The sequence below is a fragment of the Rhinolophus ferrumequinum genome, chromosome 10 (assembly GCF_004115265.2).
Source record: "Rhinolophus ferrumequinum isolate MPI-CBG mRhiFer1 chromosome 10, mRhiFer1_v1.p, whole genome shotgun sequence".
In the NCBI taxonomy this organism is placed as follows: domain Eukaryota; kingdom Metazoa; phylum Chordata; class Mammalia; order Chiroptera; family Rhinolophidae; genus Rhinolophus; species Rhinolophus ferrumequinum.
The window spans coordinates 25,767,708-25,780,826 of NC_046293.1; the positions used below are offsets into that span (position 1 = coordinate 25,767,708).

General features: G+C 36.4%; 1 protein-coding gene across 1 annotated transcript; it reads right to left on the reverse strand.

Annotated features, from left to right (window-relative positions):
• Window positions 1-819: 819 nt before the first annotated feature.
• Window positions 820-8,173, reverse strand: CLEC12B (C-type lectin domain family 12 member B). The gene is made up of 6 exons (XM_033118602.1): window positions 8,083-8,173; window positions 6,314-6,412; window positions 4,515-4,733; window positions 3,862-4,016; window positions 3,543-3,658; window positions 820-970 (listed from the first exon to the last, which is right to left on the reverse strand). The coding sequence occupies exons 1-6, from the start codon at window positions 8,171-8,173 to the stop codon at window positions 820-822; spliced, it is 831 nt and encodes a 276-aa protein (XP_032974493.1).
• Between the last annotated feature and the right edge of the window lie 4,946 nt (window positions 8,174-13,119).

Here is a 13,119-nt window from a genome sequence, read left to right on the forward strand (position 1 = left end):
GCCACATTATGTGGCTTCCCAGAGTGCAAGCAGCAGAATCTAGGTTTGCAATCTGGCTCCAGTTGGATCTCCAGATTGGACTAGAATCTTAGTGTTCTCTGGAAGCTCTTCATTGAAGGGAATCTAAATCCATACTGTTGTAGTTCAAAAGTGTTCCATTTAGCAAGCTGGAAGGGCCAGAATTTTTTTGATAGCCAGTGATGGGAAACTCAAAGTGGCTTAAAATAGCAAACAATCAAAGCAGGAGGAAATAGTTTATGTAACTAAGAAGTCTAAAGGCAGATAGCTCCAGGCAAAGCTGTACCTTGATACTTACGACCCTCAGCAGGAAACATCTATCCTGACCTCCTGGCTTTTCTTACTTCCCTCTTAGCTGGTGTCATTCTTCGGTGGGCTTTCGTTTTATGAAAGCAAGATGGCCACCAATAACTACAGGCTGATATCACATCCTCTCAGCACTCCAACAGAAATAGAGCTTCTCTTTCCCCATGATTCCAACACTAGGGGCTGACCCATAGGACCTGCTTGGATGTGAGCAGCCACGAGAACCCCTACCCCGGGATCCCCCAAACCTCTGCATGATCCAGCAGTAGGGCTCTAGAACAGCTGTTCCCCCAGGGCCTCAGCATAAACAGGAACATCCGATCAGAAGGCATCAGACGAGGTGGAGAATGTTCTGTGAAGCAAGTTTATTTGCCTGATAGTTTAAATACACAGTAACTTTTTAATCTGTTTTTTGACTCTGGTAGGGTAGCTTTCTCCTTTCTCACATGAACTTAACCACAAGTCTTACTTTTTGGTGAATATGGAAGAAGCCTGTTAATCCAAATCGTCAATCTTCACTAACGCAGCTGTCTTCTCACAAATCCAAGAAATTTCAGCACTGCAGCGGGAAATATAAATATTTCCTTTTTGAAAATAGGCACATCTTTTGGATCCATTGGTCTGGGCATATTCTTTGGTATTAAATCTGAAAATTAATCCGTTTAAAATTAATAATAAATTTCTAAAAATTAATTTGTACATCAAATATTTGAAATTTGATCACAGTTCATTGTTCTCAGCTACCAAATATCAGATATCTGAACACTGAGAAACTTCCACTTCCATAACACATCAAAAATCCCTAAAACTGACATATCTGAGTTCTTTATTTCAAGTTACTCATATTCCCAGGTAGAATTATATAACAAGGATGCTTAACTTCTGGATTGCAAATTTTATTTCATCCATTAACATGGCAGAAACTACCCAATGCAGATTATAATAGATGTACTAGAATTTCTTTATGTTGGAAATTTATGAAGAAAAACAGAAAAATGAAATCACATTCTGTGTAAAAAGTTGTTACATTTTGCTATATACAATTATAATTTTGTATATATTTATGTATACAGAGCAGTTGAGGACAGAACGAGACAGAGGTTGAGAGAGAAGGTAAGTGACTACATAGATGCGGTTCTGATATCAGTCCTTAGGTTTTCTGCTAAGAAGTTGGTGATTAACTTGTAAATAATGTCATTAGAAAATAATGCTTGCCAGGTCTAAATCTTCTGTGTGCCCCAAATCGTCTTTTCCCAAATGATCTGCATTACACTGCAATATTCTTTTCCTGCTTCAGGGCTGGGTTTACTAAGCCTTACTCTGAGTGTATACACTTGCTCAGCCTTTACTCAGTAGGAATGGCTGTGTGATCCTGCAGTTCAATCTTGCTACCCTCAGTATGATGCTTTGGTTTATCTGACTGCTGCAGTCTCAGGGAATAGTGTTTTTAGGCCTGAACTTGGCGTTGGGGAGCCACCTCCTCCATACTTTAATTAGGAGTGAGTATGTGTGTGTGTGTGTGGGGGGGTGGTGTGGGCAGGGATGATTAAAACTCTCTGGGAGGAGGAACACATCTTAAATTCCAAAATGGAAACAACTGCACTTACATGGTGTCATGGTTACTACTCCAGTAAACCTCAGTCTGGCAGCAGTACATCAGATTAATTTGTAATCAATTCATGCCCAATATTGCTCCATTTACAAAGAGTAACTGTCATTTTTGTTTGTGTGTTTATTGCTTTGCATGTGCTTTTTGCAAACCAGATGAGTCGTTTTAATATGATGAGTAGTGATTAAGAGAGTGGGAGACTGGTATTGAGGAAAAAGGCCAGGACAAATCTTTGGGAAATGGATGAAGATGAAGCGTATGTAGGGAGAACAGTATAGACATATCATTGTTATTAACAGAATTTGGTGAGTTACAACTGAAGCATGGTATCTTTAACAGAAAATGAGTGATTATAATTCAGTTTAAGGAAACTTTGACAGCATGCTTTGAAGAGTAAAACAGGAGTGAGTTGAATAGATTGATAACTTGAAGGACGTAGGGAGGTGGAAAAACCTACTAAACCCAGAAAGAAGCCAAAGCTTTTAAATTTCATCTAATATACAAATATAATACTATATATTATATTAAAAGACAAATATAATTATATCATTTTAATGTAGTTGTGATGAAGGGTATTTCTCAAAATATTTGTTTTTTTAACCAGTTGACTAAAGAATTTTGCAAAACTATGTGCCCCTTTACATATTTTTAAGTTGACTTCTTCTGTTTTTTCATAACTTTAAATAACTGCAAAAATGCAATTTTCAAAGTATTATATATTCCATGAGTACTTTAAATATTTTCATCAAAACCTTGAAGCAGAAGATTTAGCTCATTTTAAGTCATGAAAAATATTTGCCATATAATTTAATGGGCAAGTTCCCATCATAAAACTATGTGTTAAACTAATCAACCAATTCAGACTTACTTTTTGTTAAAAAATAGCTGACAATTGTTCAATGTAAATAAATATGTTAATGTATGTTCTTATAAAAAATACCACCCTTCTGAATTGTCAGTCCTGGAGAGCCTGGGTAGCTGAGAAGCTGAGCTCATAATCACAAAATTACTCAGTCCTGATTTTACCATTTATGAACTAAATGACGACGGGCAAGTTGTTTAATCTCTCTATGACAATTATTTCATTTATAAAATGGGACTATAGCAGTGCTTTTACCATAAGGCTAATATTTATAAAGTACTTTGAACATAGTAAGTATTATTTGTGTTTGTTAAAGAAATTTAAACTAATAGATGAGGTTGTGTCTTGCTATGAGTTTGTCACACACATGAAAGTAGGTACTCCTCCTTTCAATATTTGTTACTGAAGCTCTCTTTTCTTTGTAGGTTGAATTCTTTTTTTTGTATCTAGACTTATAATTCTTATAATGAACCTTTTTATTGAGGTAATATTAATTAATAACATTATATAAGTTTCAGATGTACAGCATTATAATTTGATATCTATATAAGCTATAGCATGCTCAGCACCAAAATTAAAAAATGGGCAGAGGATCTGAATAGACATTTTTCCAAAGGAAGACAGGCTAATGAAAAGATGCTCAACATCACTAACTATTAGGGAAATGCAAATAAGAACATTTATTTTCTCAATATTCCATTTCTTAGTGTTGTTGGCGTGGTTTCCCCGCAATAGTTAGAGACTTACAAGGATGGAGAGGGAATGGAGCCATCCTCCCATAGCCAATTTCTGCCAGATGGGTCCCATGATAATCCCAACCAGAAGAAAGAAAACTTGGGTAATGGCTGTGATTTCAGAAAATCCTGAGAGAAAAATACAAGAAAAGGGTTACGTCATAGACACATTCTATTGTGCAGCAGTAAGATAATGGAAACATTCATTAATTTCATTTATCAACTCTCATTCAAAATGCACTGAATTCCTACTATGTGGATCAGAAATTCTATTTATTTATTTTCCATTATGTGCATAATTTCTATGACCAGAGAAGGAGATTCAGCCAGACCTTTTCTTCCAAGCTATCTATCTTCACCAAGGTGGAGTTCTTGTCCGTGCAGTTTTTTCTACTTTTAGTCCAGGTTTTCTCCTCATTTGTGGCAAAATAATAGCAGCTCGTTTGGTACCATTGCCATGTCTTAGGACAAGGATTACATTTGTGGTCTGAAAAAGAAATTGAACCCAATAGTACAAACTAAACAACTTTGGAGTGACTGGGGAAGGTTTTGGAAATGAAATCATTTCATTTGATGATAGGATCAGAGACCCAGCACCCTGAAAACATACTGCTTAAGAAGCCTCTAAAATGAAGTCACTCCAGTTATGAGTTGGGACAATTCTCTTTTCAAGGCCCAGTCTTCTGTCCTCAAAATTACCGGCTATACTTTTAACTTCTTGTAACATGATCCCCTAAAAATACATCATAAAGTGAGGGACTGAAGTATCCAGATTGATATCATTCCATGATGTTCCCCAAATTTTATCTCTGTGTTTTCAAAAATATTAAATGAATTTATCTCTTTCCTTGTCTTCCATAAAATTAGTGTGACATCATTAGGGGTCACTGGACAGCACAACTCTCTGATACTGCCAGGTGGTGCACATAAATAAACTAAATCCGGGCAACAGATTTGATCTGACTGGTCAGCAGGTCCTGATTACCTGAAATGTGGATGACTAGCTCCTGGCAGAGTTTGACGGCCATTTGTCCCTGCCTCACCAATAAATTAGAGATCTGGGATTTGAGAAATTCCTTCTCCATGGGAAAGTTCCTGTAGTTGCTCAGCTGCTGGGAAAAGTTATCCTGCTGTTGATGGATGATTTTCTGAAGTTGGCTCAATTTCTCTGAATCTGAATTAATTTCATTAGATGTCTGCAAAACTCCAAGACATAACAGGAGACAAGTTTATACATCCTTCCATTCCCATGATAGCCATAGGTAATTCTCTTAACAAAGAATTATTTCTTACATTGTTTAAGATTTATTAGTAACTCCTAATAATGGAGGTTTCACAGAAGAAACACACCAGATGCTTTTCTATTCCAATTTATTTAGAGCTCATCTTTATGATTTTATTTATATTTTAATTATGATTGTACTTGTATTAAAATAATGAATTAGTTATATATCTCTGTAGTTTCATTAAGGCAGTGTCAGTCATTTTGCCATTCATGCGGTGAAATTTTTTTTCTTTTTTTATTTGGAGTTAATTTATGTAACTGTTTTAATAGGAACAGAATCCTTTGGTATCTCAAACTATGGTCTGCAGACCACTTGCATCAGAATTACCTGGGGTATTTTTTTTTAAGTCATATTTTAATGCCACACTTGACCATTTCTGGTCTTAGATCCATAAAATATGCATTTTCCAAAAGCACTTTAGGTCATTCATCAGCAGAATAAATTTAAGAACCATTGCACTTAAAGCACTGCACTTTAGGAAAAAAAGCATTCACCCTTCTGTGGTGAACCAATGAATACCTATTGCATCTTCATTTAAAATTATATACATCATTGTAGATCAATTGCCAATCCTCATAATGTTTGACTACTGAATACCTGTTACTGCTGCTAGAACATTATATTTTTCAAAAGATAAACTATATCACATTAGCCTCTATTTATATGTTCAATTAGGTATGTTAAATCCTAATTATCCATGAGATCTTCTGTATATAAAAAGAAATGAAAGTAGCAGAGGAGATATTAATATCATTTAGTGTCGCATCACTTGAGACAAGAGTTGTGGGGAGCGAGGAGGGCGGCGCAGGGTTAAGAAAGACAGTAGCCAAGAACAGAGTGCAAGCAGGGCCAAGGGACTCCAGCCTCAAGGACTGAGCCCCAAATCGGGCCAACACATAGCTTTTATTAGTTAGGTGAGGAAGTAAAGGAAGTAAAACTTGTCAATCTCAAGATCTGTGAATCCCATACATTATAATAGGAAACAGATTCAAGCCAATCACACTTGTTTCTATCTCTTTTTTCATGCATAGCATCTCGGCCATTGCTGCTGCTTAGGAGTTTTCTCTACACTAGAAATGTCTTGGGTGATGGATTAAGCCAGTCTTGTACAGTCTTAGAGGTAAATGAAATGGCATGCTCTTCCTTAAAGCCAATTTCCTCGGCTCCCAGTTTCTTACAATTGGGATAAGTGGATGTGTGCCTATGTAGAAAAGAGGCTCCTTATTCCAACGAATAACTGGAAAAATAAATGTTATCTTCATAGTCTAGTCTAGCTTATAAACAGACAATAATGGGTTTAGGACAAAATCCTCATAATAATAAAGTGTGTTTTTTGCTGGTTTACCTTGGAGATATGGGGAATGAGAGAGGTAAGAAGTGGCAGAAAATATTAGAGAATTCAGCATATAGCACCTATCATATAATCTAACCTGAATGTACATAGTTTACACATGTGTTTCGTAATCACCTTTCTTGCATTTGATGCAAATATACTTACACATGATCCCCAAGGTCACCAGCCCAATCAGCAGCAGCAGACAAAGAGTTAGCAGACTCAGAGCAGCCCAACGCCATATGGGGGATGGAGCTAGAGACCCTAGAGAAAGTCAACAGAGGAATTAGCAAACACCACTGCCTAGAGGTGTTACACATGCTTGTTTATTTCTCTCACTTAGGAAGTTTCTTAAGCTTCTTCAATGCCCTTATCTGGAAAATACCTAAAGCAATGTGCTGTAGGGCCCTACTATCAGGTCTCCTCCATTTCTTTTTTGACCATTCTCCTTTCCTTAAAGAGTAAGCATCTTCTAATTTTTAAGTTTTTGTTTTACATCATCACACACCTTTCTTCTTCAAATTTGCTGAATTCATGAATAAGATGTTGTGGAAAATGCTTATCTGGATGATCCTGACAGGAGATACCCCAAGGTTTTGAGATTCCAAACCTCCAGAAGGCAAGTATCATTATGGATTTTATTTTTACCTATTATCTATTCTATTAATCATCTAGTAGATAAAGAATGAATACTGAGTGAGAGAAAGAATTAATGTGATATCTAACCTACAAACAGCAGAATAGACTAGAATGCCAGTGAATAACTTCAAATTTTACATAGATATGCAAATGGTTCTATTTACCTCAACTTCCTATTCCTTAATGGCATCTAGTTCAATATATCAGATAAATTAATGCAATCACCAGGCGCACTATCACACGCACCACATCCACAATTGTATGTCAAGGATTAGAGTTAGGTTTCTGAAAAAACAAAACAAAAATGTATAACCTTTATTAGAAACATACAAAGTCTATTCACACACACACACACACACACACACACACACACTTACACTAAAATACATCTAAAAAGAAGAACATAGTTCATATGTTTTAGATCATTTAGGACAACAACCTGAACTGTCAACAGATTCTTGAAGGTAAGGGATGTAGTCTGATATATGAAATTGGATTCCTGACCATAGACACTGCTATTTCTACCAATCAGGTACAAGGAAATGAGTGGAAGACTAGAGCTTTGTCTGAACTCCAGCACATAACAGTTGTATGAACTTGGTTAAATCATTTCATTTCTTTCAGCCTCAGTTTTCTCATTAACACTTTGGAGAAAACACTAATATTACTCTATTTACTTCACAGTAATATTTTGATAAAGATATGCTATAATGCATATAAAATACTAAAAAAAAGATATTGGTATTAACTGTTACACTACTAATTATATTGGAAATTTCAACTCCCTAAAATTTTTAAAAATCTTAAAGAACAGACACTATCTCTGTCTATTTCTGACTCACTCATCTTTCAATTTTTCTCTTCAGTTATTTATACCTTTGAAAAGAAAATTTCCCTTCACCTTCTCTATTTTAGAAAACTTTGATCTGTCTTCTAAAACAATAGTCCCCTGACATCTCTCACAAGGCAAAAATATCAAGGACTACATTTATAAAAGAAATCTATTAGTCCCCAAACTCAATCTCTGTCTGACATATCTAACCAAAATGTTTCACAGTAACACAGAGCTTCATGAAACACGGTGATACCACACAATTTAAAGAGATTCTGGAAAGTATGTGTTTTCTCCTCAACACTGGGAACATTCATTCTACTAATATATTCCACAACTTTGTCTCCATTTCTAAGCTTCCACAGTACCCCTCTCTTTAGCATTAATATCAAAGCCAGAAACTCAAAGCATTGACCACCTGTCCATCCCCCATGGTCAAGTCTTGCTTCCTCTGAACTCCTACCTCTTTTCCTTAGGTTATTTCTATCCTGGTTATTTCCTGCTCCAACAGAATCCTGAAATGTGAGTGTCGCGTAGGTCACTTCTTCAGACATTGTAGAAGAAAGCACTACTATAAATTATGTAATTAATGTTTCAATATCCTCAGGCCTGGGAACAAGATATTCTTTTCAAGGATGGGAACTTTTATATAGACACTCAACCGACCCAAAGTAAACCGACCCTTTACATTGCCCCTTTGTAAAGACAGAATGACAATAGGTTTTTCTGCAGAGAAAGTGAGAGAAGTCAAATATTCTCCTTAGAAACCAAGATATTGTAGATTTCAAACTAACTGCTCTTTCATCATTGTTTCTTGATGTGAAACAAAGAAGAGCTACTTGGAAGCAGAGCAGGAATGCTGGTTTCACGTGAGAATTCCCACAATCTTTAATGTTTCAATAAAGGATCATGTTGTCCTCTTTACATGTATCAAAGGGCAGCTATCCTGCAAGGACACATTGGATCTGGTTTAAACTCACCCATATCAGATATCAAGCAGACAAACCTACTAAGACAGGAAGAGGTGTACAGTCACCTGTACTGAGACAGAAGAGCTGTATAGTTAAAAACCACCCACTCATGGCTGCTGTTTTAAGAAATCCAAGTGGGGTGTCTGTGTGTGTGTGTGTGTGTGAGTGAGAGAGAGAGAGAGAGAGAGAGAGAGAGAGAGAAGGGCGAGTGCATTGTTGGTAATGGGGTATGGAGAAGAAATTAACAGCCATTAAAACTGTATGAGAAATGGCTCTTCAGGTCCTCTGCCCATTTTTCAATTGGGTTGTTTGTTTTTTTGTTGTTGAGTTGTAGAAGTTCCTTGTATATTTTGGATATTAGCCCCTTATCGGAGGCACTGTTTGCAAAAATCTTCTCCCATTCAGTTGCTTGCCTCTTTATTTTGTCGATGGTTTCTTTTGTTGTGCAGAAGCTTTTAAGTTTGACACAGAGGACATACAAATGGCAAATAGACATATGAAAAAACGCTCAACATCACTAATCATCAGAGAAATGCAAATAAAAACCACAAGGAGATATCACCTCACCCCGGTTAGAATAGCTATCATCAAGACAAATAGTAACAAATGTTGGAGAGGCTGTGGAGAAAAAGGAAACCTCATACACAATTGTTGGAAATGCAGATTGGTGCAGCCTGTATGGAAGGGAGTGTGGAAGTTCCTCAAAAAATTACGAATAGAATTAACATATGACCCAGCAATCTCTCTTCTGGGTATATACCCAAAAAATCTGAAAACATCCATAAAGACACGTGTGCTCCGATGTTCACTGCAGTTTTATTTATGGTGGCTAAGACATGAAAACAACCAAAATGGCCTTCGATAGATGAATGGATAAAGAAGTTGTGGTATATATCCACAATGGAATACTATTCGGTGGTAAGAAAAAATGAAATAGGACCATTCGTGACAACATGGATGGATCTTCTTGAGATTATAATGCTAAGCAAAATACATCAGACAGAAAAAACAGAGAACCATATGATTTCACTGATATGTGGCATACAAACCAAAAACAACAAAAGAACAAGACAAGCAAATGAGAAACAAAAACTCATAGACACAGACAATAGTTTAGTGGTTACCAGAAGGTAAGGGAGGAGGGGGATGGTAGATGAGGGTAAAGGGGGTCAAATATATGGTGATGGAAGGAGAACTGACTCTGGGTGGTGAACACACAATGGGATTTATAGATGACATATGACAGAGTTGTACACCTGAAACCTATGTAACTTTACTAACAATTGTCACCACAATAAACTTGAATAATACATAAAAAGACTTAAAAAAAACCCAAAAAACAAAACAAAAAAACTGTATGAATGGCAGTTCATTTCTGGCATGGCTTAATTTGTAACAGAATAATCCTCTTGCAGATCACACCTAATACTCAGGACAAGATTTTAAAAATAATTATCTGGAGGTTTCAAGAGAGTGAAAAACTCAGGCAGATGCCAAGAGAATGAGACTGGCACACGATAATGTGCTTTTGTTTTTAATTCATTTTTGTTGATTGGGTTTTAGCCTGATGGTAGCACACAGTCATTGTTGTGGGGCAGCTAAAACTCCTATAGAAAACATTTAGTTTTTCAGTTCTGAAAAGTCAGAAGATTGAGTTTGGGGCAACCACAGGCACCAAAGGTGCTGGGTATTCATATAGAACATGGATATGGGGGAATCTATATAGACTCTTTCTGTCTTGACATCTTGTTAAGCTACAATTTATTAACATTTCTTTAAAAAAAAAAAAGTAACTTGATAAAATAACCTACCTCGATCTTGTCTTTCTTAGGTCTAGAAATACCCTGAAGAGATGTTTCCAATAAAACCGACACAAACTCAAGGATTTATGCTATAATACTCTACGTTTAAACAACACATGAGCAAAAAAGAGTTGACAAGTTTTATAGGAAGTGTTCAGGCTATTATTTGGAAGACATAAGAAAAAGCAGCACGTTGCATGCGTGGTTGGTCATTTAGTCACAATAGGCATCAGACTCAGAGCTCTTGAAGGATTGCATCTACTTTTAAGCCCACCATAATTTTCATAAAATTTACTAATTTATATAAGAAAGTAAATTTTTGTTAAGAACCTGTGGTAGGAAGTACCCCACACCCCCAAAAGATGTTCACTTTGTAATTCCCAGAACCTCTGAACATGGTATTTTACATGACAAAAGAGACATTGCAGATGTGATTAAGATTACAGACCTGGACCTGCACTATCTGGGTACGCCCAGTTTAATCACATGAGTCCTTAAAAGTGGAAAACCTTTCCTAGATGTGGTCAGAGAGAGATGTGACAACAAAGGGTCAGAAAGATACAATATTGCTGGCTGAAGGTGGAGGAACGGGGCCAGGAGCCAAGGAATGTGACGAGAAGATGGAAAGGTTAGGAAACTGATTCTCCCACTGAGACTTCAGAAGGGAATACAGCCTAGCCCATAGCCTTGATTTTATTTATTTATTTATTTTTTCAGTTTGTGGTGTTTTTTTGGTTTTGTTTTTAATTTATTGGGGTGACAATTGTTAGTAAAATTACATAGATTTCAGGTGTACAATTCTGTAATACATCATCTATAAATCCCATTTTGTGTTCACCACCCAGAGTCAGTTCTCCTTCCATCAGCATATATTTGATCCCCCTTACCCTCATCTCCCACCCCCCAACCCCCTTACCCTCTGGTAACCACTAAACTGTTGTCTGTGTCTATGAGTTCTTGTTTTTCATTTGTTTGTCTTGTTCTTTTGTTGTTTTTGGTTTATATACCACATATCAGTGAAATCATATGGTTCTCTGCTTTTTCTGTCTGACTAATTTCGCCTTAGCATTATACTCTCAAGATCCATCCATGTTGTCACAAATGTTCCTATATCATCTTTTCTTACCGCCGAATAGTATTCCATTGTGTATATATACCACAACTTCTTTATCCATTCATCCATCGAAGGACATTTTGGTTGTTTCCATGTCTTGGACACCGTAAACAAAGCTGCAATGAACATTGGAGCACACGTGTCTTTATGGATAAATGTTTACAGATTTTTTGGGTAGATACCCAGGAGAGGGATTGCTGGGTCATATGGTAATTCTTTTCGTAATTTTTTGAGGATCCTCCACACTGCCTTCCATAACCGCTGCACCAGTCTGCATTCCCACCAACAGTGTATGAGGGTTCCTTTTTCTCCACGGCCTTTCCAACACTTGTTACTATTTGTCTTGTTGATGATAGCCATTCTGACGGGGGTGAGGTGATATCTCATTGTGGTCTTTATTTGCATTTCTCTGACGATTAGTGATGTTGAGCATTTTTTCATATGTCTATTTGTCATTTGTATGTCCTCTTTGGAGAAATGTCTCTTCAGGTCCTCTGCCCATTTTTCAATTGGGTTGTTTGTTGTTTTGTTGTTGAGTTTCATGAGTTCTTTGTATATTTTGGATATTAGCCCCTTATCGGAGGCACTGTTTGCAAAAATCTTCTCCCATTCGGGTGGTTGCCTCTTTATTTTGTCGATGGTTTCTTTTGCTGTGCAGAAGCTTTTAAGTTTCATATAGTCCCATTCGTTTATTTTAGCCTTTACTTCCATTGCCTTTGGAGTCAAGTTCATAAAATGCTCTTTGAACCCAAGGTCCATAAGTTTAGTACCTATGTTTTCTTCTATGCAGTTTATTGTGTCAGGTCTTATGCTTAAGTCTTTGATCCATTTTGAATTAATTTTGGTACATGGTGACATATAGCAGTCCAGTTTCATTCTTTTGCACGTGGCTATCCAATTCTGCCAGCACCATTTATTGAAGAGGTTGTCTTTCCTCCATTGTATGTTTTTAGGTTCTTTGTCAAAAATTATCTGTCCATATTTATGTGGTTTTATTTCTGGGTTCTCAATTCTATTCCATTGATCCATGTGTCTGTTTTTCTGCCAATACCATGCTGTTTTGATTATTGTAGCCCTGTAGTACAAGCTAAAGTCAGGGAGTGATTCCTCCAGTATTGTTCTTTTTTTCTTAAAATTACTTTGGCTATTCGGGGTCTTTTGTGGTTCCAAACAAATCTGATGATTTTCTGTTCTATTTCTTTTAAAAAATGCCATTGGGATTTTGATGGGTATTGCATTAAATCTGTATATTGCTTTGGGTAATATTGCCGTTTTAACTATGTTGATTCTTCCAATCCATGAGCACGGAATGTCTTTCCATTTCTTTGTGTCTTCTTCAATTTCTTTCAAAAATGTCTTATAGTTTTCAGCATATAGGTCCTTCACATCCTTGGTTAAGTTTATTCCTTAATAAGGTATTCCTTATTCCTAGGTATTTTAGGAATACCTCGGTATTTTATTTTTTTTGCTGCAATTGCAAAAGGAATTGTTTTTTGCATTTTTTTTTTCTGAGATTTCATTGTTAGTATATAGGAATGCAATGGACTTTTGTATGTTGATTTTGTAGCCAGCAACTTTACTGTATTCGTTGATTGTTTCTAATAGCTTTTTGG